Here is a 25,770-nt window from a genome sequence, read left to right on the forward strand (position 1 = left end):
ATAGGGGCTATAGGGGGAGTCTATAGGGGCTATAGGGGGGCTATAGAGGCTATGGGGGGTCTATAGGGGCTATAGGGGGAGTCTATAGGGGCTATAGGGGGGCTATAGAGGCTATGGGGGGTCTATAGGGGCTATAGGGGGGGTCTATAGGGGCTATAGGGGGGCTATAGGGGCTATAGGAGGACTATAGAGGCTATGGGGGGGTCTATAGGGGCTATAGAGGCTATAGGGGGTGTCTATAGGGGCTATAGGAGGGCTATAGAGGCTATAGGGGGGTCTATAGGGGCTATAGGGGGGCTATAGAGGCTATGGGGGGTCTATAGGGGCTATAGGGGGGCTATAGAGGCTATGGGGGGGTCTATAGGGGCTATAGGGGGGCTATAAAGGCTATGGGGGGGTCTATAGGGGCTATAGGGGCTATAGAGGCTATGGGGGGGTCTATAGGGGCTATAGAGGCTATAGGGGGGGTCTATAGGGGCTATAGGGGGGCTATAGGGGCTATAGGGGGGCTATAGAGGCTATGGGGGGGTCTATAGGGGCTATGGGGGGGTCTATAGGGGCTATAGGGGGGCTATAGAGGCTATGGGGGGGTCTATAGGGGCTATAGGGTGGCTATAGAGGCTATGGGGGGGTCTATAGGGGCTCCATAGGGGGGAGAGGAGGGATAGAGAGGCTATGGGGGGGGTCTATGGGGGAGAGAAGAGGACTATAAAGGCTATGGGGGGTCTGTAGGGGCTCTATAGGGGGGAGAAGAGGGCTATTAAGGCTATGGGGGGTCTATAGGGGGGAGAAGAGGGCTATAGGGGGGTCTATAGGGGGGAGAAGAGGGCTATAGAGGCTATGGGGGGGTCTATAGGGGGGAGAAGAGGGCTATAGAGGCTATGGGGGGGTCTATAGAGGCTCTATAGGGGGGAGAGGAAGGATATAAAGGCTATGGGGGGGCCTATAGGGGGGAGAAGAGGGATATAGAGGCTATGGGGGGGTCTATAGGGGCTCCATAAGGGGGAGAAGAGGGCTATAGAGGCTATGGGGGGGGTCTATAGGGCCTATAGGGGGGCTATAGAGGCTATGGGGGGGCTATAGAGGCTATGGGGGGGTCTATAGGGGCTATAGGGGGGCTATAGGGGCTATAGGGGGGCTATAGAGGCTATGGGGGGGTCTATAGGGGCTATAGGGGGGCCATAGAGGCTATGGGGGGGTCTATAGAGGCTATAGGGGGGTCTATAGGGGCTATAGGGGGGCTATAGAGGCTATGGGGGGGTCTATAGGGGCTATAGGGGGGCCATAGAGGCTATGGGGGGGTCTATAGGGGCTATAGGGGGACTATAGAGGCTATGGGGGGGTCTATAGGGGCTATAGGGGGACTATAGAGGCTATAGGGGGGGTCTATAGGAGCTATAGGGGGGCTATAGAGGCTATGGGGGGGTCTATAGGGGCTATAGGGGGGGCTATAGAGGCTATAGGGGGGCTATAGAGGCTATAGGGGGAGTCTATAGGGGCTATAGGGGGAATATAGAGGCTATAGGGGGGCTATAGGGGCTATAGGGGGGCTATAGAGGCTATTGGGGGGGTCTATAGGGGGGAGAAGAGGGCTATAGAGGCTATAGGGGGGGTTTATAGGGGGGAGAAGAGGGCTATAGAGGCTATGGGGGGGTCTTTAGGGGCTCCATAAGGGGGAGAAGAGGAATATAAAGGCTATGGGGGGTCTATAGGGGGGAGAAGAGGGCTATAGAGGCTATGGGGGGGTCTATAGGGGCTCCATAATGGGGAGAAGAGGGCTATAAAGGCTATGGGGGGGTCTATAGGGGCTCCATAATGGGGAGAGGAGGGCTATAAAGGCTATGGGGGGGTCTATAGGGGGGAGAAGAGGGCTATAGAGGCTATGAGGGGGTCTATAGGGGCTCCATAGGGGGGAGAAGAGGGCTATAGAGGCTATGGGGGGGTCTATAGGGGGGTCTATAGGGGCGAGAAGAGGGCTATAAAGGCTATAGGGGGGTCTATAGGGGCTACAGGGGGGCTATAGAGGCTATGGGGGGGTCTATAGGGGCTATAGGGGGACTATAGAGGCTATGGGGGGGTCTATAGGGGCTATAGGGGGTCTATAGAGGCTATGGGGGGTGTATAGGGGCTATAGGGGGACTATAGAGGCTATGGGGGGGTCTATAGGGGGAGAAGAGGGCTATAGAGGTTATAGGGGGGTCTATAGGGGGGAGAAGAGGGCTATAAAGGCTATGGGGGGGGTCTATAGGACCTATAGGGGCTCCATAGGGGTTACAGGCAGGGCTATAGGGGCTCTATAGAGAGGGGCTATAGGGGTCCTTATGGAGCTGGGGGGGGGGGGGGGGGAAGGGGGAGGCTCTCCCCCAAAGAAAACTACAACTCCCATGATGCCCCGCGCCCCTCCCCAGCCACTTCCGGCCTCGCGGGGCCCCTGACTTCCGGCGCGCGGCCATGGCGGTGCGGCTGAGGCGGCGCTCGGCGGGGCCGGTGGGGCCCGTTCAGCTCCTGCCGTGTCGCGTCCGCAGCGACGGCGACGCCCCCGTGAGGGCCTTCCTGAGGGCCAGGGAGGGGCCCCAAGGCGGTGAGGGGGTGTGGGGCGGCTGTGGGGCGGGAGGAGGGGCTGTGGGGCGGGGTGAGGGAGGTGTGGGGCTGGGGGGCGTCAGTGGGGCTGGGGGGGCGTCTGTGGGGCGGGAGGAGGGAGGTGTGGGGCTGAGGGAGCTGTGGGGCAGGGGGGGAATCTATGGGGCTGGGGGGGCGTCTATGGGGCGGGATGAGGAGCTGTGGGGCGGGGGGACCTGTGGGGCGGGGGGGATCTATGGGGCAGGGGGGATCTATGGGGCTCAGAGGGAGCAGTGGGGCGTCTATGGGGCGGGAGGAGGGAGATGTGGGGCTGAGGGGAGATGTGGGGCTGAGGGGGCTGTGGGGCGGGGGGAGGTGTGGGGCAGGGGGGACCTGTGGGGCAGGGGGATCTATGGGGCTGGAAGGGAGCAGTGGGGGCTGGGGGGGCGTCTATGGGGCGGGATGAGGGGCTGTGGGGCTGAGGGAGCTGTGGGGCAGGGGGGGCTGTGGGACTGAGGGAAGTGTGGGGCTGAGGGAGGTGTGGGGCTGAGGGGAGATGTGGGGCTGAGGGAGGTGTGGGGCGGGGGGATCTATGGGGGTGGAGAGGTCATGGGAATCTATGGGGCAGGGGGTGATAACGGAGGGAATCTATGGGGCAGGGGGTGATAACGGGGGGAATCTATGGGGCAGAGGGTGATAACGGGGGGAATCTATGGGGCAGGGAGTGATAACGGGGGGAATCTATGGGGCTGAGGGGCCGCTATGGGGCAGGTTTGGGGGCGCTGACCCCCTCTTTTCCCTCTGCCCCATAGATCTGTGGGCCTCGTTCCGCGGACGCCGCTTGGGGGGCCGGGAGCTGCCGCTGCCCCACGGATTCCGTGGGGCAGTGCTGCGCGAAGAAGAGCCGCCCCACGGCGACCCCGAGGTGGGGCCACCCCACACGCTATGGGGCTGCCCCATAGAGGGATCTGTGGGGCAGAGGGGACACACGGGAGCCCCATAGAGGGATCTGTGGGGCAGAGGGGGGGAATCTATGGGGCAGAGGGGTCACATGGGAGCCCCATAGAGGGATCTGTGGGGCTGGGGGGGAATCTGTGGGGCAGAGGGGTCACATGAGAGCCCCATAGAGGGATCTGTGGGGCAGAGGGGTCACACGGGAGCCCTATAAAGGGATCTGTGGGGCTGGGGGGGGAATCTATGGGGCAGAGAAGTCATATGGGAGCCCCATAGAGGGATCTATGGGGCAGAGGGGACACACGGGAGCCCCATAGAGGGATCTGTGGGGCAGAGGGGGGGAATCTATGGGGCAGAGGGGTCACATGGGAGCCCCATAGAGGGATCTGTGGGGCTGGGGGGGAATCTGTGGGGCAGAGGGGTCACATGAGAGCCCCATAGAGGGATCTGTGGGGCAGAGGGGTCACACGGGAGCCCTAGAAAGGGATCTGTGGGGCTGGGGGGGGAATCTATGGGGCAGAGAAGTCATATGGGAGCCCCATAGAGGGATCTATGGGGCAGAGGGGACACACGGGAGCCCCATAGAGGGATCTGTGGGGCAGAGGGGGGGAATCTATGGGGCAGAGGGGTCACATGGGGGCCCCATAGAGGGATCTGTGGGGCAGAGGGGACACACGGGAGCCCCATAGAGGGATCTGTGGGGCAGAGGGGGGGAATCTATGGGGCAGAGGGATCATATGGCCCCATAGAGGGATCTGTGGGGCAGAGGGGTCACACGGGAGCCCCATAGAGGGATCTGTGGGGCAGAGGGGGGGGGGAAATGTGAGGGTGGTGGTAAATCTGTGGGGCCGGAGGGGCCGCTGTGGGGCAGGATGTGGGGCAGCCCCATAGCGCTGTGCCCCCCAGGAGCGGTGGCTGACGGAGACGGGGACGTTCGGGGCGGTGACGGAGTGGGGGGCAGACGCTGTGCCCCCCCCCGCTATGGGGCTGGCGCGGGCGCTGCAGTGGGGCAGCCTGGCCCAGGCGGTGAGCCGCGCTATGGGGCAGCGCTTAGGGGGCACACTTATGGGGCGGGGGGGTGGGGGCACACTTGTGGGGCAGGAGGGAGGGCCGAGGTCTCACTTATGGGGCAGGAGGGAGGGCCAGGGTCCCACTTATGGGGCAGGAGGGAGGGTTGAGGTCCCACTTATGGGGCAGGAGGAAGGGTTGAGGTCCCACTTATGGGGCAGGAGGGAGGGTTGAGGTCCTACTTATGGGGCAGGGCCCCCACTTATGGGTCCAGAACCTCTTTATTCCCACTTATGTGGCAGGAGGGAGGGTTGAGGTCCTACTTATGGGGCAGGAGGGAGGGTTGAGGTCCCACTTATGGGGCAGGAGGGAGGGTTGAGGTCCTACTTATGGGGCAGGGCCCCCACTTATGGGTCCAGAACCTCTTTATTCCCACTTATGGGGCAGGAGGGAGGGTTGAGGTTCCACTTATGGGGCAGGAGGAAGGGCCGAGGTCCCACTTATGGGGCAGGGCCCCCACTTATGGGTCCAGAACCCCTTTGTCCCCACTTGTGGGGCAGAGGGCGGCCGGGGTGCCACTTGTGGGTCCCGCCCCACAGCTCCACGCTGCGGTCCCGGAGGACGACGAGGACGATGAGTTGAAGCCCTGAGGCCGCCGTGAGCCCTTCCCAGTGTCTCCTGATCCCCTCCCAGTGCCTCCCAGTATCCTCTGATCCCCTCCCAGTGCCTCCCAGTATCCTCCAGTCCCCTCCCAGTGCTTCCCAGTATCCTCCAGTCCCCTCCCAGTCCCCTCCAGTCCCCTCCCAGTGCCTCCCAGTATTCTCCAATCCCCTCCCAGTCTCCTCCCAGTGCCTCCCAGTCCGTTCCAATCCCCTCCCAGTCCCCTCCAATCCCCTCCCAGTGCCCTCCGATCCCCTCCCAGTGCCTCCCAGTATCCTCCAGTCCCCTCCCAGTGCCTCCCAGTCCCTTCCAGTCCCCTCCAATCCCCTCCCAGTGCCCTCCGATCCCCTCTCAGTGCCTCCCAGTATCCTCCAGTCCCCTCCAATCCCCTCCCAGTCCCCTCCAATCCCCTCCCAGTGCCCTCCGATCCCCTCCCAGTGCCTCCCAGTGCCCTCCGATCCCCTCCCAGTGCCTCCCAGTCCCCTCCGATCCCCTCCCAGTCCCCTCCCAGTGCCCCCCAGTCCCCTCCCAGTGCCCCCCAGTCCCCTCCAATCCCTTCCCAGTGCCTCCCAGTCCCCTCTGATCCCCTCCCAGTGCCTCCCAGTCCCCTCCAATCCCCTCCCAGTGCCCTCCGATCCCCTCTCAGTGCCTCCCAGTATCCTCCAGTCCCCTCCCAGTGCCATCTGATCCCCTCCCAGTGCCTCCCAGTCCCCTCCAATCCCCTCCCAGTCCCCTCCGATCCCCTCCCAGTGCCCTCCGATCCCCTCCCAGTGCCTCCCAGTCCCCTCCGATCCCCTCCCAGTCCCCTCCCAGTGCCCCCCAGTCCCCTCCAATCCCTTCCCAGTGCCTCCCAGTCCCCTCTGATCCCCTCCCAGTGCCTCCCAGTCCCCTCCAATCCCCTCCCAGTGCCCCCCAGTCCCCTCCAATCCCCTCCCAGTGCCCTCCCAGTGCCCCCCAGTAAAGAGCGCGGGGCGGCGCGCGGGGCTGTGTTTATTGGGGTCACCACTTGCCCCTCTTGCTCCAGTCTTTGGGGGTGAAGTGGAGGCATTTGGCGTCGATGCGCAGGACGCGCTTCAGCATCGCCCGCTCGTGGCCCTCCACGATGTCCTCCGAGAGGGTCAGGATGTACTGCCCCTGGGGGGCAGAGAGCGCGTCAGCGGGGCAGAAAGGGGGGCCGGGGGGGCAAAAAAGGGGGGCCGGGGGGGGAAAAAGGGGGGTGGGGGGGGGGGAAAAATGGGGTTTGGAGGAAAAAAATGGCGTCGAGAGGGGTAAAAATGGGGTCTGGGGGTAAAAAATGGGGGCAAGGGGGGAAAAAATGGGGTCTGGGGGTAAAAAAGGGGGGCAGGGGGGGGAAAAAGGGGGTTTGGAGGAAAAAAATGGCATTGAGAGGGGTAAAAATGGGGTCGAGAGGGGTAAAAATGGGGTCTGGGGGTAAAAAATGGGTCGAGGGGGGAAAAATGGGGTCTGGGGGGTAAAAAATTGGGGGGCGAGGGGGGAAAAATGGGGTTAAGGGGGTAAAAAATGGGGTCAAGAGGGGTAAAAATGGGGTCTGGGGGTAAAAAATGGTGTTGAGAGGGGTAAAAAATGGGGGCGAGGGGGGGAAAAATGGGGTCTGGGGGGCAAAAAAGGGGGGCGAGGGGGGGAAAAATGGGGTCCAGGGGGCAAAAAAGGGGGGCGAGGGGGGAAAAAATGGGGTCCGGGGGGCAAAAAAAGGGGGGCGAGGGGGGAAAAATGGGGTCTGGGGTAAAAAATGGGGGCGAGGGGGGAAAAAATGGGGTCCGGGGGGTAAAGATGGGGTCAAGAGGGGCAAAAAATGGGGTGGAGAGGGGTAAAAATGGGGTCTGGGGGTAAAAAATGGGGGCGAGGGGGGAAAAAAATGGGGTTTGGGGGCAAAAAATTGGGGGGCGAGGGGGGAAAAATGGGGTCTGGGGGTAAAAATGGGGGGCGAGGGGGGAAAAAATGGGGTCGAGAGGGGTAAAAATGGGGTTTGGCGGAAAAAAATGGGGGCGAGGGGGGAAAAAATGGGGTTGAGAGGGGTAAAAATGGGGTCGGGGGGAAAAAATGGGGGGCGAGGGGGGAAAAATGGGGTCCGGGGGGTAAAAAAGGGGGGAAAGGGGGGAAAAAATGGGGTCCGGGGGGTAAAAAGGGGGGCGATGGGGGAAAAAATGGGGTTTGGTGGAAAAAAATGGGGGTGAGGGGGGAAAAAATGGGGTCCAGGGGGTAAAAAAGGGGGCGAGGGGGGAAAAAATGGGGTCAAGAGGGGTAAAAATGGGGTCTGGGGGTAAAAAATGGGGTCGAGAGGGGTAAAAATGGGGTCGAGGGGGGAAAAATGGGGTCTGGGGGCAAAAATGGGGTTAAGGGGTAAAAAATGGGGTCGAGGGAGAAAGAAATGGGGTCTGGGGGTAAAAAATGGTGTCGAGGGGCAAAAAGGGTTTTTTGGGGGGCAAAAAGGAGTCAGAGGAGAGGAAAAAAGGAGTTTAAGGGGCAAAGGGAGGGTAAAAAAGGGGAGTTGGGGGTAAAAAGTGGGGTTCAGGGGTTAAAATGGGGGTTCAGGGGGTAAAAATGGGGTCGAGAGGGGGAAAAAATGGAGTTTGAGGGCAAAAAGGGGTTTTTGGGGGACAAAAAGGAGGGGAAAAGGAGTTTAAGGGGCAAAAAAAAGGGGGTTCAGGGGGTAAAGTGGGGCTTAGGGGGCAAAAAAAGGGGGTTCAGGGGTAAAAAGGGGGTTTTGGGGGGCAGAAAGGGAGTCGGGGGCAAAAAGGGGGGGCAAAAAAGGGGGTTTATGGGGCAAAAAGGGCTTTTTTGGGGGTCCCCCCCGAATTTTGGGGGGGGGCTCTAAACCTTTTCCTCTAAGTCAAAGGCTTTGTGTGTGTGTGTGTGGGGGGGGGTGTCTCACTTTTGGGGTTCCCTCAGGCTCTTTGGGGGGGTCCTATAGGTTTTAGGGGTCCCCCAGCTTATTTTTGGGGGTGTCTCACTTTTGGGGGGGTCCCTTATTTTTGGGGTCCCCCCCGAATTTTGGGGGGGGGCTCTAAACCTTTTCCTCTAAGTCAAAGGCTTTGTGTGTGTATGTGGGGGGTCCTCACTTTTGGGGGTCCCTCAGACTTTTGGGGGGGGTGTCTTACTTTTGGAGGGTCCCATAGGTTTTAAGGGTCCCCCAGCTTATTTTTGGGGGGGGTCTTAATTTTGGGGGGGTCCCTTATTTTTGGGGTCCCCCCCCGAATTTTGGGGAGGTCTAAACCTTTTCCTTTAAGTCAAAGGGTTTGTGGGAGGGGGGGGTGTCTCACTTTTGGGGTTCCCTCAGGCTTTTTTGGGGGGGTCCTATAGGTTTTAGGGGTGTCTCACTTTTGGGGGGGTCCCTTGTTTTTGGGGTCCCCCCACCTTATAGTAGTTGATGAGATTGAGGTACTGCAGAGTGGAGATAACGTCTTCCTTCTTGATACTGGTGATCTCGCTGATCTCACTGGGGGGGGGGGGGAAATGGTAGATTTGGGGGGGTCGGGGGGGTCCCCCCAAAACCCAACCGGGACCCCCAAACTCTCCAGACCCCCCCGGACCCCTCTGCGCCCCAAATCCCTCTCAGAAAGCTCTCAATTCCTTGGAATTCACCCCAAAAAGGGCTGCCCCCCCCCCCTAAATCCAGCGCAGAGCTCCAATTGGGGTTAAATCAGATGCTCCGCCCCCTCCCAGTGCTCCCAGTGCCTCCCAGTTACACCCAGTGCCCTCCTGGGGAGCCATAAAACCCCTCCCAGTGCTCCCAGTGCCTCCCAGTTACACCCAGTGCCCTCCTGGGGAGCCATAAAACCCCTCCCAGTGCTCCCAGTGCCTCCCAGTTAGAACCAGTTACACCCAGTGCCCTCCTGGGGAGCCATAAGACCCCTCCCAGTGCTCCCAGTGCCTCCCAGTTAGAACCAGTTACACCCAGTGCCCTCCTGGGGAGCCATAAGACCCCTCCCAGTGCTCCCAGTGCCTCCCAGTTAGAACCAGTTACACCCAGTGCCCTCCTGGGGAGCCATAAGACCCCTCCCAGTGCTTCCAGTGCCTCCCAGTTACACCCAGTGCCCTCCTGGTGACCCATAAGACCCCTCCCAGTGCTCCCAGTGCCTCCCAGTTAGAACCAGTGCCCTCCTGGGGAGCCATAAGACCCCTCCCAGTGCCTCCCAGTTACACCCAGTGCCCTCCTAGTGATCCAAGAACCCCCTCCCAGTGCTCCCAGTGCCTCCCAGTTACACCCAGTGCCCTCCTAGTGATCCAACAGCCCCCTCCCAGTGCTCCCAGTGCCTCCCAGTTCCACCCAGTGCCCTCCTAGTGATCCAAGAACCCCCTCCCAGTGCTCCCAGTGCCTCCCAGTTCCACCCAGTGCCCTCCTAGCAACCCAACAACCCCCTCCCAGTGCTCCCAGTGCCTCCCAGTTCCACCCAGTGCCCTCCTAGTGCTCCAAGAACCCCCTCCCAGTGCTCCCAGTGCCTCCCAGTACCCCCCCCTCACTTGATGGTGATCTGGGGCCTCTCCCCGCCCTCGGCTTTCAGCCCCATGAGGATCTCCAGGATGGTTTGGGACCAATAACTGCGGTACGAGAGGAGCCCCAAATCCGACAGCGGCTTTTCGGGGGTCCCCGTCTTCCCCTCCACCTTCGACAGCTCATAGCCTGCGGGAGGACACGGGTTTTGGGGTCCCCTCAGGGATTTTGGGGTCCCCTCAGGGATTTTGGGGTCTCCTTCGGTGCTTCTGTCCACCTAAAAGGGGTTTTTGGGGTCTTCTACCATGAATTTTGCCCCATCGTGAGGTTTTGGGGCTCTCCAGGAGGAGCCCTTGAGGTGATTTTGGGGTCCCCTCATGGATTTTGGGGTCCCCTCATGGATTTTGAGGTCCCCTCATGGATTTTAGGGTTTCCTTCGGTGCTTCTGTCCACCTAAAATGGAGTTTTGAGGTCGTCTACCACGAATTTTGCCCCATCATGAGGTTTTGGGGCTCTCCAGGAGGAGCCCTTGAGGTGGTTTTGGGGTCTCCTCATGGATTTTGGGGTCCCCTCATGAATTTTGGGGTCCCCTCATGGATTTTGAGGTCCCCTCATGGATTTTGGGGTCTCCTTCAGTGCTTCTGTCCACCTACAATGGATCTTTGAGGTCTTCTACCACGAATTTTGCCCCATCATGAGGTTTTGGGGCTCTCCAGGAGGAGCCCTTGAGGTGATTTTGGGGTCTCCTCATGGATTTTGGGGTCCCCTCATTGATTTTGAGGTCCCCGCATGGATTTTGGGGTCTCCTTCAGTGCTTCTGTCCACCTAAAATGGATTTTTGGGGTCTTCTACCATGAATTTTGCCCCATCATGAGGTTTTGGGGCTCCCCAGGAGGAGCCCTTGAGGTGATTTTGGGGTCCCCTCATGAATTTTGGGGTCTCCTCATGGATTTTGGGGTCTCCTCATGGATTTTGGGGTCCCCTCATTGATTTTGAGGTCCCCGCATGGATTTTGGGGTCTCCTTCAGTGCTTCTGTCCACCTAAAATGGAGTTTTGGGGTCTTCTACCACGAGTTTTGCCCCATCATGAGGTTTTGGGGCTCTCCTGGAGGAGCCCTTGAGGTGGTTTTGGGGTCTCCTCATGGATTTTGGGGTCCCCTCATGGATTTTGGGGTCTCCTTTGGTGCTTCTGTCCACCTAAAATGGATTTTTGGGGTCTTCTACCATGAATTTTGCCCCATCATGAGGTTTTGGGGTTCTCCAGGAGGAGCCCTTGAGGTGATTTTGGGGTCCCCTCATGAATTTTGGGGTCCCCTCATGGATTTTGAGGTCCCCTCATGGATTTTGAGGTCCCCTCATGGATTTTGGGGTCTCCTTCAGTGCTTCTGTCCACCTACAATGGATCTTTGAGGTCTTCTACCACGAATTTTGCCCCATCGTGAGGTTTTGGGGCTCTCCAGGAGGAGCCCTTGAGGTGATTTTGGGGTCTCCTCATGGATTTTGGGGTCCCCTCATTGATTTTGAGGTCCCCGCATGGATTTTGGGGTCTCCTTCAGTGCTTCTGTCCACCTAAAATGGATTTTTGGGGTCTTCTACCATGAATTTTGCCCCATCATAAGGTGTTGGGGTTCTCCAAGAGGGTCTCTTGAGGTGATTTTGGGGTCCCCTCCTGGATTTTGGGGTCCCCTCCTGGATTTGGGGGTCACTCACTGAACTCGATGAGGAGTTTCCCGTAGCCGCGGCGCTGGTAGGGGGGAAGGGTGAGGATGCACGCCACGTTGTAGTCCTCCGTCGATTCCTTCTCCTGGGGGGGGGGGACCCCAAAAACCGCACAATGGCACCCCAAAAATTAACCCCGGCACCCCAAAAAACACCCCAGGGACCCCAAAAACCTTCCCAGGGACCCCAAAACCCACCCCAGGGACCCCAAAAACCTCCCCAGGGACCCCAAAACCCACCCCAGGGACCCCAAAAACCTCCCCAGGGACCCCAAAACCCACCCCAGGGACCCCAAAACCTCCTCTAAACCACACCCCTGCACCCAAAAACCTCCCCAGGGACCCCAAAAGTTCAGGAGGGACCCCAAAACCTCCTCCAGTTGCCACCCCTGTACCCCAAAACCTCCCCAGGGACCCCAAAGCCTCACGAGGGACCCCAAAATCTCCCCAAGAACCCCAAAATACCCCCCAAGGACCACGAAACTGCCCCAAACTCCACCTCAGGGCACCCCAAAACCTTCACTCCACATCCAAACCGCTTCAAAACCCCCCAAATTCCCCTTCTATCCCCCCAAACCCCCTTTAAACCCCTCCAACCCCCCTTCCAGACCCCCAAAACCCCCTTTAAACCCCTTCAGCCCCCCAAAACCCCCTTTAAACCCCTTCAGCCCCCCAAATCCCCCTTTAAACCCCCTTTTATCCCCCCAAGACCCCCTTTAAACCCCTCAATCCCCCCTTCCAGCACCCCAAAACCCCCTTTTATCCCCCAAGACCACCTTTAAACCCCTCAACCCCCTTTTTATCCCCCCAAAAGCCCCTTTAAACCCCTTTTATCCCCCCAAACCCCCTTTAAACCCCTCAAACCCCCCATTTTGGCCCCCCAAAACCCCCTTTAAACCCCTTTTATCCCCCCAAACCCCCTTTAAACCCCTCAACTCCCCCTTCCAGCCCCCCAAAACCCCCTTTAAACCCCTTCAGCCCCCCCAAACCCCCTTTAAACCCCTCCAACCCCCCTTCCAGACCCCCAAAACCCCCTTTAAACCCCCTTTTATCCCCCCAAGACCCACTTTAAACTCCTCAACCCCCTTTTTAGCCCCCCAAAGCCCCCTTTAAACCCCTCAACCCCCTCTTCCAGCCCCCCAAAACCCCCTTTTATCCCCCCAAACCCCCTTTAAACCCCTCAACCCCCTCTTCCAGCCCCCCAAAACCCCCTTTTATCCCCCTCAAACCCCCTTTAAACCCCTCAACCCCCCCTTCAGCCCCCCAAACCCCCCTTTAAACCCCTTTTATCCCCCCAAACCCCCTTTAAACCCCTCAACCCCCTCTTCCAGCCCCCCAAAACCCCCTTTAAACCCCTTCTGCCCCCCCAAAACCCCCTTTAAACCCCCTTTTATCCCCCCAAACCCCATTTAACCCCCTCAACCCCCCCTTCCAATCCCCCAAAACCCCCTTTATCCCCCCAAGACCCCCTTTAAACCCCTCAACCCCCCCTTCCAGCCCCCCAAACCCCCTTTTTAACCCCTTCAGCCCCCCCAAACCCCCTTTTATCCCCACAAGACCCCCTTTAAACCCCTCAACCCCCCTTCCAGCCCCCCCAAATGCCCTTTTTAACCCCTTCAGCCCCCCCAAGACCCCCTTTAAACCCCTCAACCCCCCCTTTTAGCCCCCAAACCCCCTTTTTAACCCCTTCAGCCCCCCAAAACCCCCTTTTATCCCCCCAAGACCCCCTTTAAACCCCTCAACCCCCCCTTTTAGCCCCCCAAACCCCCTTTTTAACCCCTTCAGCCCCCCAAAACCCCCTTTTATCCCCCCAAGACCCCCTTTAAACCCCTCCAAACCCCCTTTTAGCCCCCCAAACCCCCCTTTTTAACCCCTCCAGCCCCCCCAAACCCCCCACCTTGGAGAAATAGCCGACGATGTGGAAGCCTTTACAGTCGTACTCGGTCATAACGTAGAAAAGAAAAGGATCGGTGTCATAATACAACGTTTTATGATCCAAAAAACACTTCGCCAAGAGGCAAAGGTTCTGCGAATAACTCTGGAGGGGGGGGGAAAACAACAGGGGGGGTCAGGGGGGGCCCCCAAGATTTGGGGGACCCCCTACCCCCCCAAAATCTCTTCTTACTTTGTTCTTGCGACCGTCTATCTCGAAGAAGGAGATGGTGCCTTTGCGATAGATCTCATTGCCGGGGGGGTGGCGCAAATCGCATTTGGTCTGCGGGGGGAAAAAGGGGGTTTGGGGGGGAAAAAGGGGGTTTGGGGGGGGAAAAAGGGGGTTTGGGGGGGGAAAAAGGGGGTTTGGGGGGGAAAATGGGGTTTGGGGGGGGAAAAATGGGGGTTGGGGGGGAAAAATGGGGGTTTGGGGGGGAAAAATGGGGGGTGGGGGGGGAAAAATGGGGGTTGGGGGGGAAAAAGGGGGTTTGGGGGGGAAAAATGGGGGGTGGGGGGGGAAAAATGGGGGTTGGGGGGGAAAAAGGGGGTTTGGAGGTGGAAAAATGGGGGTTGGGGGGGACAAATGGGGTTTGGGGGGGAAAAAATGGGGTTTGGAGGTGGAAAAATGGCGTTTAGAGGTGGAAAAATGGGGTTTAGTGGTGGAAAAATGGGGTTTGGAGGTGGAAAATGGGGTTTAGAGGTGGAAAAATGGGGTTTGGAGGTGGAAAATGGGGTTTGGGGGTGGAAAAATGGGGTTTGGAGGTGGAAAAATGGGGTTTAGAGGTGGGAAAATGGGGTTTAGAGGTGGGAAAATGGGGTTTGGAGATGGAAAATGGTGTTTAGAGGTGGAAAAATGGGGTTTGGGGGTCAAAAGATGGGGTTTGGGCAGGAAAAATGGGGTTTGGAGGTGGGAAAATGGGGTTTGGAGGGGGAAAATGGGGTTTAGAGGTGGGAAAAATGGGGTTTAGGGGGGAAAAATGGGGTTTAGAGGTGGGAAAATGGGGTTTGGAGGTGGAAAAATGGGGTTTAGAGGTGGAAAATGGGGTTTGGGGTGGAAAAATGGGGTTTGGAGGTGGAAAAATGGGGTTTAGAGGTGGGAAAATGGGGTTTGGGGGGGGAAATGGGATTTGGGGGTGGGAAAATGGGGTTTGGGGGTCAAAAGATGGGGTTTTGGGAGAAAAAAGGGGTTTGGAGGTGGAAAATGGGGTTTGGACGTGGAAAAATGGGGTTTGGAGGTGGAAAAATGGGGTTTGGAGGTGGAAAATGGTGTTTAGAGGTGGAAAAATGGGGTTTGGAGGTGGAAAATGGGGTTTGGAGGTGGAAAAATGGGGTTTGGGGGGGAAGAATGTGGTTTGGGGGTGGAAAAATGGGGTTTGGGGGTGGAAGAATGTGGTTTGGGGGGGAAAATGGGGTTTGGAGGTGGAAAAATGGGGTTTGGAGGTGGAAAAATGGGGTTTGGGGGTCAAAAGATGGGGTTTGGGGTGGAAAAATGGGGTTTAGGGGTGGAAAAATGGGGTTTGGAGGTGGAAAAATGGGGTTTGGGGGGAAAAAATGGGGTTTGGGGGTGGGAAAATGGGGTTTGGAGGTGGAAAAATGGGGTTTAGAGGTGGAAAAATGGGGTTTAGGGGTGGGAAAATGGGGTTTAGAGGTGGAAAAATGGGGTTTGGGGGTGGAAAATGGGGTTTAGAGGTGAAAAAATGGGGTTTGGAGGTGGAAAATGGTGTTTAGAGGTGGAAAAATGGGGTTTGAAGGTGGAAAAATGGGGTTTAGAGATGGAAAATGGGGTTTAGAGGTGAAAAAATGGTGTTTAGAGGTGGAAAAATGGGGTTTGGGGGTCAAAAGATGGGGTTTAGGGGTGGAAAAATGGGGTTTGGAGGTGGAAAAATGGGGTTTGGAGGTGGAAAAATGGGGTTTAGAGGTGCAAAAATGGTGTTTAGAGGTCGAAAAATGGGGTTTGGAGGTGGAAAAATGGGGTTTGGGGGGGGAAAATGGGGTTTGGGGGTAGAAAAATGGGGTTTGGAGGTGGAAAAATGGGGTTTGGGGGGGAAAATGGGGTTTGGGGGTGGAAAAATGGGGTTTGGAGGTGGGAAAATGGGGTTTGGAGGTGGAAAAATGGGGTTTAGAGGTGGGAAAATGGGGTTTGGAGGTGGAAAAATGGGGTTTGGAGGTGGGAAAATGGGGGTTGGGGGTGGAAAAATGGGGTTTGGAGGTGATGGGGGTCCCCAATCTTTCCAGGGGGGTCCCCCCCGGTTTTGGGGTGCCCGTACCAGGTGGCGCTGGAGGCAGCGCAGGCTGTGGCCGTACTTGAGGCAGAACTCGCAGAGGTAGAGGACGGGCAGCGCCGTCAGCTCCTGGGGGTATGGGGAGAAGTACCACGGTTTGAGGCGGTGCCGCCCCAGTTCGATGCATTCGATGTTTTTCATCCGCGTCACGATATCGTCGTGACTCCGGTCCGAAACCAAACTGCCCGTCATCCGCGGCGCCGACGGGGCTCCGTCCGACGAGTCCTGAGAGTCCTGAAGGGGCGCCGGGATCAGGGCGTGCGCTTCAAGGGCTCCGTTTCCCCACCTCTGCCTCAGTTTCCCCCGTTTCCCTCCTTCTCTGCCTCAGTTTCCCCCATTTCCCCTCTTCTCTGCCTCAGTTTCCCCCATTTCCCTCCTTCTCTGCCTCAGTTTCCCCCATTTTTCCCGTCTTCTGCCTCAATTTCCCACTTCAAGGTCATTTTTCCCCTCTACCGTGCCTCAGTTTCCACATTTCCAGGCTGGTTTCCCCCATTTCCCCCCTTTTCTGCCTCAGTTTCCCCCATTTTTCCCGTCTTCTGCCTCAATTTCCCACTTCAAGGTCATTTTTTCCCTCTACCGTGCCTCAGTTTCCCCCATTTCCCTCCTTCTCTGCCTCAGTTTCCCCCATTTCCCTCCTTCTCTGCCTCAGTTTCCCCCATTTTTCCCGTCTTCTGCCTCGATTTCCCACTTCAAGGTCATTTTTTCCCTCTACTCTGCCTCAGTTTCCCCACTGCAGGGCTGATTTCTCCCATTTTCCACTCCTGTGCCTCAGTTTCCCCACTTCAGGGCTGGTTTCCCCTCTCCAAACCCCATTTCCTCCTTATTTCCCCCCCCGGTGCCTCAGTTTCCCCTCTCCAAACCCCATTTCCTCCTTGTTTCCCCCCCGGTGCCTCAGTTTCCCCTCTCCAAACCCCATTTCCTCTCCATTTCTCCTCCCCGTTCCTCAGTTTCCCCTCTCCAAACCCCATTTCCTCCCTATTTCCCCCCTCGGTGCCTCAGTTTCCCCCTCTCCAAACCCCATTTCCTCCCCATTTCCGCCCCCCTTCCCGCCGTGCCTCAGTTTCCCCACCTCGTCGGTCCCCAGACACGCCGACTTCCTCTTCCTCCCGGGCTGCGCGGCCGCCGCTCTCCGAGCCGAACCATTCTGCTGCCAAAAAGGGGGGACAAACCAGTTTGGGGGGACCCCCTCCCAGTTTGGGGACCCCCCCCTCCCAGTTTGGGGTCTCCTCTCCCAGTTTGAGGACTCCCCTCCCAGTTTGGGGTCTCCCCTCCCAGTTTGGGGACTCCCCTCCCAGTTTGGGGTCTCCCCTCCCAGTTTGGGGACCCCCCTCCCAGTTTGGGACTCCTCTCCCAGTTTGAGGACTCCCCTCCCAGTTTGGGGTCTCCCCTCCCAGTTTGGGGACTCCCCTCCCAGTTTGGGGTCTCCCCTCCCAGTTTGGGGACCCCCCTCCCAGTTTGGGGACTCCTCTCCCAGTTTGGGGCCTCCTCTCCCAGTTTGGGGACTCCCCTCCCAGTTTGGGGTCTCCCCTCCCAGTTTGGGGACTCCCCTCCCAGTTTGGGGACCCCCTCCCAGTTTGGGACTCCCCTCCCAGTTTGGGGACTCCCCTCCCAGTTTGAGGACTCCTCTCCCAGTTTGGGGACTCCCCTCCCAGTTTGGGGTCTCCCCTCCCAGTTTGGGGACTCCCCTCCCAGTTTGGGGTCTCCCCTCCCAGTTTGGGACTCCCCCCCCAGTTTGAGGACTCCTCTCCCAGTTTGGGGTCTCCTCTCCCAGTTTGGGGACTCCCATCCCAGTTTGAGGACTCCTCTCCCAGTTTGGGGGGACCCCCTCCCAGTTTGGGGACCCCCATCCCAGTTTGAGGACTCCTCTCCCAGTTTGAGCACTCCTCTCCCAGTTTGGGGACTCCTCTCCCAGTTTGAGGACTCCTCTCCCAGTTTGGGGTCTCCTCTCCCAGTTTGAGCACTCCTCTCCCAGTTTGGGGTCTCCCCTCTCCCAGTTTGAGGACTCCCCTCCCAGTTTGGGGACTCCCCTCCCAGTTTGGGGACTCCTCTCCCAGTTTGGGGACTCCTCTCCCAGTTTGAGGACTCCCCTCCCAGTTTGAGGTCTCCCCTCCCAGTTTGGGGACTCCCCTCCCAGTTTGGGGACTCCTCTCCCAGTTTGAGGACTCCTCTCCCAGTTTGGGGACCCCCCTCCCAGTTTGAGGACTCCTCTCCCAGTCTGGGGTCTCCTCTCCCAGTTTGAGGACTCCCCTCCCAGTTTGAGGACTCCCCTCCCAGTTTGGGGTCTCCTCTCCCAGTTTGGGGACCCCCCTCCCAGTTTGGGGACTCCTCTCCCAGTTTGAGGACTCCCCTCCCAGTTTGGGGACTCCCCTCCCAGTTTGGGGACTCCTCTCCCAGTTTAAGGACTCCCCTCCCAGTTTGGGGACTCCCCTCCCAGTTTGGGGTCTCCTCTCCCAGTTTGAGGACTCCTCTCCCAGTTTGGGGACTCCTCTCCCAGTCTGAGGACTCCCCTCCCAGTTTGGGGTCTCCCCTCCCAGTTTGGGGACTCCTCTCCCAGTTTGGGGTCTCCTCTCCCAGTTTGGGGACTCCTCTCCCAGTTTGAGGACTCCCCTCCCAGTTTGGGGTCCCCCCTCCCAGTTTGGGGACTCCCCTCCCAGTTTGGGGTCTCCTCTCCCAGTTTGGGGACTCCTCTCCCAGTTTGGGGACTCCTCTCCCAGTTTGGGGTCTCCCCTCCCAGTTTGGGGACTCCTCTCCCAGTTTGGGGACTCCTCTCCCAGTTTGGGGTCTCCTCTCCCAGTTTGGGGACTCCTCTCCCAGTTTGGGGTCTCCCCTCCCAGTTTGAGGACTCCTCTCCCAGTTTGGGGTCTCCCCTCCCAGTTTGGGGTCTCCCCTCCCAGTTTGGGGTCTCCTCTCCCAGTTTGGGGACTCCTCTCCCAGTTTGGGGTCTCCTCTCCCAGTTTGAGGACTCCTCTCCCAGTTTGGGGACTCCCCTCCCAGTTTGAGCACTCCCCTCTCCCAGTTTGGGGTCTCCCCTCCCAGTTTGAGGACTCCCCTCCCAGTTTGGGGACCCCCCCCCCTCCCAGTTTGGGGACTCCTCTCCCAGTTTGGGGACTCCCCTCCCAGTTTGACCACTCCCTCTCCCAGTTTGGGTCCCCCCCCCCCTTACTGGTCTTTACTGGTGTTACTGGGATCTCCCTACCCTATACTGGGGAGACCCCAAAGCCCAGTAACCGCCTCCTGCCCTTACTGGGATGGTACTGGTTTTACTGGGAGAGGGGTTTTGCTGTTAGAACCGGGGTTATTGGGCTCTTACTGGTTTATACTGGTTTATACTGGTCTATACTGGTCTCACCTGGGGGAAGACGGAGGCCGGGGAGGTGTCGGTGGCGGCGGGGACGGGGGTCGCGGGGGACACCACCTCCACCTTCCGCTTCTGCGGGGACACCAGTTAGGCCTCCCAGTCCCTCCCAGTTCCTCCCAGTATCCCCCCAGTCCCTCCCAGTTCCTCCCAGTTCCCCCCAGTTAATCCCAGTTCCTCCCAGTAAGGCCCAACGCAGCGCCCAATGGGCAACTGGGAGCGCCAAAGAGGCTCTGTAGGGCCTCTCTGGGCCTCCCAGTGCTCCCAGTATCACCCCAGTGCTCCCAGTAACCCCCTCGGCAGCCTCCCAGTGCTCCCAGTATGCCCCCAGTGCCCCTCCACTGCTCCCAGTAACACCCTCGGCAACCTCCCAGTGCTCCCAGTATCCCCCCAGTTGCCTCCCCAGTGCTCCCAGTATCTCCCCAGTGCTCCCAGTATCCCCCCAGTACTCCCAGTATCCCTTTAGCAACCTCCCAGTGCTCCCAGTATGCCCCCAGTATCCCCCCAGTGCTCCCAGTATCCCCCTCGGCAGCCCCCCAGTGCTCCCAGTAACCCCCCAGTGCCCTCCCAGTGCTCCCAGTATCACCTCAGTTGCCTCCCCAGTGCTCCCAGTATCCCCCCAGTGCTCCCAGTAACCACCTCAGCAGCCTCCCAGTGCTCCCAGTATCACCCCAGTAGCCCTCCAGTGCTCCCAGTCCCTCCCAGTATCCCTCCAGTCCCTCCCAGTTCCTCCCAGTTCCTCCCAGTTCCCCCCAGTTAATCCCAGTTCCCCCCAGTTAATCCCAGTTCCTCCCAGTAAGGCCCAACGCAGCGCCCAATGGGCAACTGGGAGCGCCAAAGAGGCTCTGTAGTGCCTCTCTGGGGCTCCCAGTGCTCCCAGTATCCCCCCAGTGCTCCCAGTAACCCCCTCGGCAGCCTCCCAGTATCCCCCCAGTGCTCCCAGTATCCCCCCAGTGCTCCCAGTAACCACCTCAGCTGCCTCCCAGTGCTCCCAGTATCCCCCCAGTTGCCTCCACAGTGCTCCCAGTATCCCCCCAGTGCTCCCAGTATCCCCATAAGTACCTCCCAGTGCTCCCAGTGCCCCCCCAGTGCTCCCAGTAACCCCCTCGGCAGCCTCCCAGTGCTCCCAGCATCACCCCAGTGCACCCAGTATCCTCCCAGTATACCCCCAGTGCTCCCAGTATCCCCCCAGTTGCCCCCCCAGTGCTCCCAGTATCCCCCCAGTATCTCCTAACAGTCCCCAGGGGCTCCCCCAGTGCTCCCAGTAACCCCCCAGCAACCCCCCAGTGCCCCTCCACTGCTCCCAGTATTCCCCTAACAACCTCCCAGTGCTCCCAGTATCCCCCCAGTGCTCCCAGTAACCACCTCAGCAGCCTCCCAGTGCTCCCAGTATCACCCCAGTGCTCCCAGTAACCACCTCAGCAGCCTCCCAGTGCTCCCAGTATCACCCCAGTGCTCCCAGTAACCACCTCAGCAGCCTCCCAGTGCTCCCAGTATCACCCCAGTGCTCCCAGTATCCCCTCAGTGCTCCCAGTAACCACCTCAGCAGCCTCCCAGTGCTCCCAGTAGCCCCCTAACAGCCTTCCAGTGCTCCCAGTATCCTACCAGTAACCTCCCAGTGCTCCCAGTAACTACCTCGGCAGCCTCCCAGTGCTCCCAGTATACCCCCAGTGCTCCCAGTATACCCCCAGTAACCCCCCCAGTGCTCCCAGTAACCCCCCAGCATCCCCCCAGTGCCCCTCCACTGCTCCCAGTATATCCCTAACAACCTCCCAGTGTTCCCAGTATCCCCCCAGTGCTCCCAGTAACCACCTCAGCAGCCTCCCAGTGCTCCCAGTATCCCCCCCAGTATCACCTAACAGTCCCCAGGGGCTCCCCCAGTGCTCCCAGTATGCCCCCAGTATCCCCCCAGTGCTCCCAGTATGCCCCTAGCAGCCTCCCAGTGCTCCCAGTATGCCCCCAGTAGCCCTCCAGTGCTCCCAGAACCCTCTGGAGATGCCATCAGAGACCCTTTGGGACAGGGATGGGGACAGGAACCCTCTGGAGATGCCATCAGAGACCCTTTGGGACAGGGATGGGGACAGGAACCCTCTGGAGATGTCATCAGAGACCCTCTGGGACAGGGATGGGGACAGGAACCCTCTGGAGATGCCATCAGAGACCCTTTGGGACAGGGATGGGGACAGGAACCCTCTGGAGATGCCATCAGAGACCCTCTGGGACAGGGATGGGGACAGGAACCCTCTGGAGATGCCATCAGAGACCCTTTGGGACAGGGATGGGGACAGGAACCCTCTGGAGATGCCATCAGAGACCCTCTGGGACAGGGATGGGGACAGGAACCCTCTGGAGATGCCATCAGAGACCCTTTGGGACAGGGATGGGGACAGGAACCCTCTGGAGATGCCATCAGAGACCCTTTGGGACAGGGATGGGGACAGGAACCCTCTGGAGATGTCACCAGAGACCCTTTGGGACAGGGATGGGGACAGGAACCCTCTGGAGATGCCATCAGAGACCCTTTGGGACAGGGATGGGGACAGGAACCCTCTGGAGATGCCACCAGGGACCCTTTTCGGGTCATTTTTTGGCCGTTTTGGGTCATTTCAGGGTAATTTCGGGTCCTATTTGGGCCATTTTGGGTCATTTTAGGTCCTTTTGGGTCATATTTGGACCATTTTGGGTCATTTTGGGGCTGTTTTGGGCCATTTTGGGTCATTTTGGGTCATATTTGGGCCATTTCGGGTCATATTTGGATCATTTTGGGTCATTTTAGGTCCTTTTGGGTCATTTGGGGGCCGTTTTGGGTCATATTTGGGCCATTTTGGGTCTTTTTAGGTCCTTTTGGGTCATATTTGGACCATTTTGGGTCATTTTGGGGTCATTTTGGATCATTTTGGGTCATATTTGGGCCATTTTGGGTCATTTTGGGTCATTTTGGGTCATATTTGGGCCATTTTGGGTCATATTTGGGCCATTTTGGATCATTTCGGGTCCGTTTTGGGTCATTTCAGGTCATTTTGGGGCCGTTTTGGGCCATTTTTGGGCCATTTTGGGTCATTTCAGGTCATTTTGGGTCATTTTGGGGCCGTTTTGGGTCATATTTGGGCCATTTTGGATCATTTCGGGGCCATTTTGGGCCATTTCAGGTCATTTTGGGGCCGTTTTGGGCCATTTCGGGGCCGTTTCAGTTCATATTTGGGCCATTTTGGATCATTTTGGGGCCGTTTTGGGTCATTTCAGGGTCATTTCGGATCATTTTGGGTCATATTTGGGCCGTTTTGGATCATTTCGGGGCCATTTTGGGGCCGTTTTGGGTCATTTTGGGTCATTTCGGGGCCACTTTGGGTCATTTCAGGGCCATTTTGGGTCATTTTGGATCATTTCGGATCATTTGGGGTCATATTTGGGCCGTTTTTGGTCATTTTGGGTCATATTTGGGCCGTTTCGGGTCATTTTGGGGCCTTTTTGGGTCATTTCGGTTCATTTTGGGTCATATTTGGGCCATTTTGGGTCATTTTAGGTCCTTTTGGGTCATTTTGGGGTCATTTCGGGCCATTTTGGGGCATATTTGAGCCGTTTTGGGTCATTTCAGGTCATTTTGGGGCTGTTTTGGGCCGTTTTGGGTCATTTTGGGTCATATTTGGGCCGTTTTGGGTCCTTTTGGGTCATATTTGGGCCATTTTGGGTCATTTTGGGGCCGTTTTGGGCCATTTCGGGTCATTTCGGGGCCGTTTTGGGTCATTTCGGGTCATATTTGGGCCGTTTTGGGTCCTTTTGGGTCATATTTGGGCCATTTTGGGTCATTTTGGGGCCGTTTTGGGCCATTTCGGGTCATTTCTGGGCCGTTTCGGGTCATTTCTGGGCCGTTTTGTGTCATTTCAGGGCCGTTTTGGGCCATTTTGGGTCATTTTGGGGCCGTTTCGGAGGCGGTTTGGGAGCAGTGGAGGCCTTTTTGGGGCCATTTGGGGGACCCCCTTTTTTTTTTGTGGCGTTACCGTGGGGCGCTGCCCGGCGGCCGAGGGGGGTTCGGCCTCGCTCTCCTTGGGCAGGTGAAAGCGAAGGGTGATGTGAACGGGCACCGTCCCCGGTGGCCCTTGCGGCCCCCCCGGTGGCCCTCCCGCCGCCGCCGCCGCCGGTGGTGGTGGTGGTGGTGGTGGAGGTGGTGGTGGTGGCCCTGGTGGCACCGGTGGTGGCCCTGGTAAGCTCTTCCCGGTGGCCGGAGTCGCCGGCAACGGCAGCTCCAGGCTCTTCCTCTGCGGCGAGGAGGAAGAGGAGGAATTTAGGGACCTTGGGGACAAAGCCACCACGAGGACCTTTGGGGAACGAAGTCAAAAGAAAAGGACGGCCAAAAGTTGGGGGCATTTCAAAGCCACCCGGGATTGTGTCCCCCCACCCCCCCCCAAAAAAAAAACACCCCCCAACCCCATTCCGCAAAAGGAATCCTCCGAGGAGGTTCCCTTCGCCACAGGAGGTCCCCAAAAAGAGGCCCAGAAGGAGGTTGGGGACGTCACAAGGTGACAACGAAGGGGGTGGAGATGTCCCCAAGGTCCTATCAGGGCTGGAGATGTCCCCAAAGGTCCCAGAGAGGGTCCTATCAGGGTTGGAGATGTCCCCAAAGGTCCCAAAGAAGGAGTTGAGGATGTCCCCAAGGTCCTATCAGGGTTGGAGATGTCCCCAAAGGTCCCATAAAGGGAGCTGAGGATGTCCCCAAGGTCCTATCAGGGTTGGAGATGTCCCCAAAGGTCCCAGAGAAGGAGTTGAGGATGTCCCCAAGGTCCTATCAGCGCTGGAGATGTCCCCAAAGGTCCCAGAGAAGGACTTAAGGGTGTCCCCAAGGTCCTATCAGGGTTGGAGATGTCCCCAAAGGTCCCAGAGAAGGACTTAAGGGTGTCCCCAAGGGCCTATCAGGGTTGGAGATGTCCCCAAAGGTCCCATAAAGGGAGTTGTGGATGTCCCCAAGGTCCTATCAGGGTTGGAGATGTCCCCAAAGGTCTCAGAGAAGGAGTTGAGGATGTCCCCAAGGTCCTATCAGGGTTGGAGATGTCCCCAAAGGTCCCAGAGAAGGAGTTGAGGATGTCCCCAAGGTCCTATCAGGGTTGGAGATGTCCCCAAAGGTCCCATAAAGGGAGTTGAGGATGTCCCCAAGGTCCTATCAGGGTTGGAGATGTCCCCAAAGGTCCCATAAAGGGAGTTGAGGATGTCCCCAAGGTCCTATCAGGGTTGGAGATGTCCCCAAAGGTCCCAAAGAGGGAGTTGAGGATGTCCCCAAGGTCCTATCAGGGCTGGAGATGTCCCCAAAGGTCCCAGAGAAGGAGTTGAGGATGTCCCCAAGGTCCTATCAGGGCTGGAGATGTCCCCAAAGGTCCCAGAGAAGGAGTTGAGGATGTCCTCAAGGTCCTATCAGGGTTGGAGATGTCCCCAAAGGTCCCAGAGAAGGAGTTGAGGATGTCCCCAAGGTCCTATCAGGGCTGCAGATGTCCCCAAAGGTCCCAAAGAAGGAGTTGAGGATGTCCCCAAGGTCCTATCAGGGCTGGAGACGTCCCCAAAGGTCCCATAAAGGGAGTTGAGAATGTCCCCAAGGTCCTATCAGGGCTGGAGATGTCCCCAAAGGTCCTATAAAGGGAGTTGAGAATGTCCCCAAGGTCCTATCAGGGCTGGAGATGTCCCCAAAGGTCCCATAAAGGGAGTTGAAGGTGTCCCCAAGGTCCTATCAGGGTTGGAGATGTCCCCAAAGAAGGAGTTGAGGATGTCCCCAAGGTCCTATCAGGGCTGGAGACGTCCCCAAAGGTCCCATAAAGGGAGTTGAGAATGTCCCCAAGGTCCTATCAGGGCTGGAGATGTCCCCAAAGGTCCTATAAAGGGAGTTGAGAATGTCCCCAAGGTCCTATCAGGGCTGGAGATGTCCCCAAAGGTCCCATAAAGGGAGTTGAGGATGTCCCCAAGGTCCTATCAGGGTTGGAGATGTCCCCAAAGGTCTCAGAGAAGGAGTTGAGGATGTCCCCAAGGTCCTATCAGGGTTGGAGATGTCCCCAAAGGTCCCAGAGAAGGAGTTGAGGATGTCCCCAAGGTCCTATCAGGGTTGGAGATGTCCCCAAAGGTCCCATAAAGGGAGTTGTGGATGTCCCCAAGGGCCTATCAGGGCTGGAGACGTCCCCAAAGGTCTCAGAGAAGGAGTTGAGGATGTCCCCAAGGTCCTATCAGCGCTGGAGATGTCCCCAAAGGTCCCAGAGAAGGACTTAAGGGTGTCCCCAAGGTCCTATCAGGGTTGGAGATGTCCCCAAAGGTCCCAGAGAAGGACTTAAGGGTGTCCCCAAGGGCCTATCAGGGTTGGAGATGTCCCCAAAGGTCCCATAAAGGGAGTTGTGGATGTCCCCAAGGTCCTATCAGGGTTGGAGATGTCCCCAAAGGTCTCAGAGAAGGAGTTGAGGATGTCCCCAAGGTCCTATCAGGGCTGGAGATGTCCCCAAAGGTCCCAGAGAAGGAGTTGAGGATGTCCCCAAGGTCCTATCAGGGTTGGAGATGTCCCCAAAGGTCCCATAAAGGGAGTTGTGGATGTCCCCAAGGGCCTATCAGGGCTGGAGATGTCCCCAAAGGTCCCATAAAGGGAGTTGAGGACGTCCCCAAGGTCCTATCAGGGTTGGAGATGTCCCCAAAGAAGGAGTTGAGGATGTCCCCAAGGTCCTATCAGGGCTGGAGATGTCCCCAAAGGTCCCATAAAGGGAGTTGAGGATGTCCCCAAGGTCCTATCAGGGTTGGAGATGTCCCCAAAGGTCTCAGAGAAGGAGTTGAGGATGTCCCCAAGGTCCTATCAGGGTTGGAGATGTCCCCAAAGGTCCCAGAGAAGGA

At 58.2% G+C, this 25,770-nt stretch overlaps 2 protein-coding genes across 2 annotated transcripts; one reads left to right on the forward strand and one right to left on the reverse strand.

Annotated features, from left to right (window-relative positions):
• The first annotated feature begins 2,396 nt into the window (after window positions 1–2,396).
• Window positions 2,397–5,286, forward strand: RNASEH2C (ribonuclease H2 subunit C). Its single transcript, XM_054052504.1, has 5 exons — window positions 2,397–2,581; window positions 3,372–3,484; window positions 4,420–4,539; window positions 5,121–5,195; window positions 5,268–5,286. The coding sequence occupies exons 1-4, from the start codon at window positions 2,452–2,454 to the stop codon at window positions 5,169–5,171; spliced, it is 414 nt and encodes a 137-aa protein (XP_053908479.1). The 5' UTR covers window positions 2,397–2,451; the 3' UTR covers window positions 5,172–5,195; window positions 5,268–5,286.
• An 855-nt stretch (window positions 5,287–6,141) lies between these two features.
• Window positions 6,142–23,167, reverse strand: LOC128849850 (histone acetyltransferase KAT5). The gene is made up of 10 exons (XM_054052502.1): window positions 22,920–23,167; window positions 18,916–18,996; window positions 16,636–16,713; window positions 15,552–15,800; window positions 13,478–13,567; window positions 13,250–13,390; window positions 11,345–11,438; window positions 9,664–9,823; window positions 8,557–8,638; window positions 6,142–6,315 (listed from the first exon to the last, which is right to left on the reverse strand). The coding sequence occupies exons 4-10, from the start codon at window positions 15,756–15,758 to the stop codon at window positions 6,181–6,183; spliced, it is 909 nt and encodes a 302-aa protein (XP_053908477.1). The 5' UTR covers window positions 15,759–15,800; window positions 16,636–16,713; window positions 18,916–18,996; window positions 22,920–23,167; the 3' UTR covers window positions 6,142–6,180.
• Window positions 23,168–25,770: the final 2,603 nt, after the last annotated feature.

This window comes from Cuculus canorus, chromosome 34 (assembly GCF_017976375.1).
Source record: "Cuculus canorus isolate bCucCan1 chromosome 34, bCucCan1.pri, whole genome shotgun sequence".
Classification (NCBI taxonomy): Eukaryota; Metazoa; Chordata; class Aves; order Cuculiformes; family Cuculidae; genus Cuculus; species Cuculus canorus.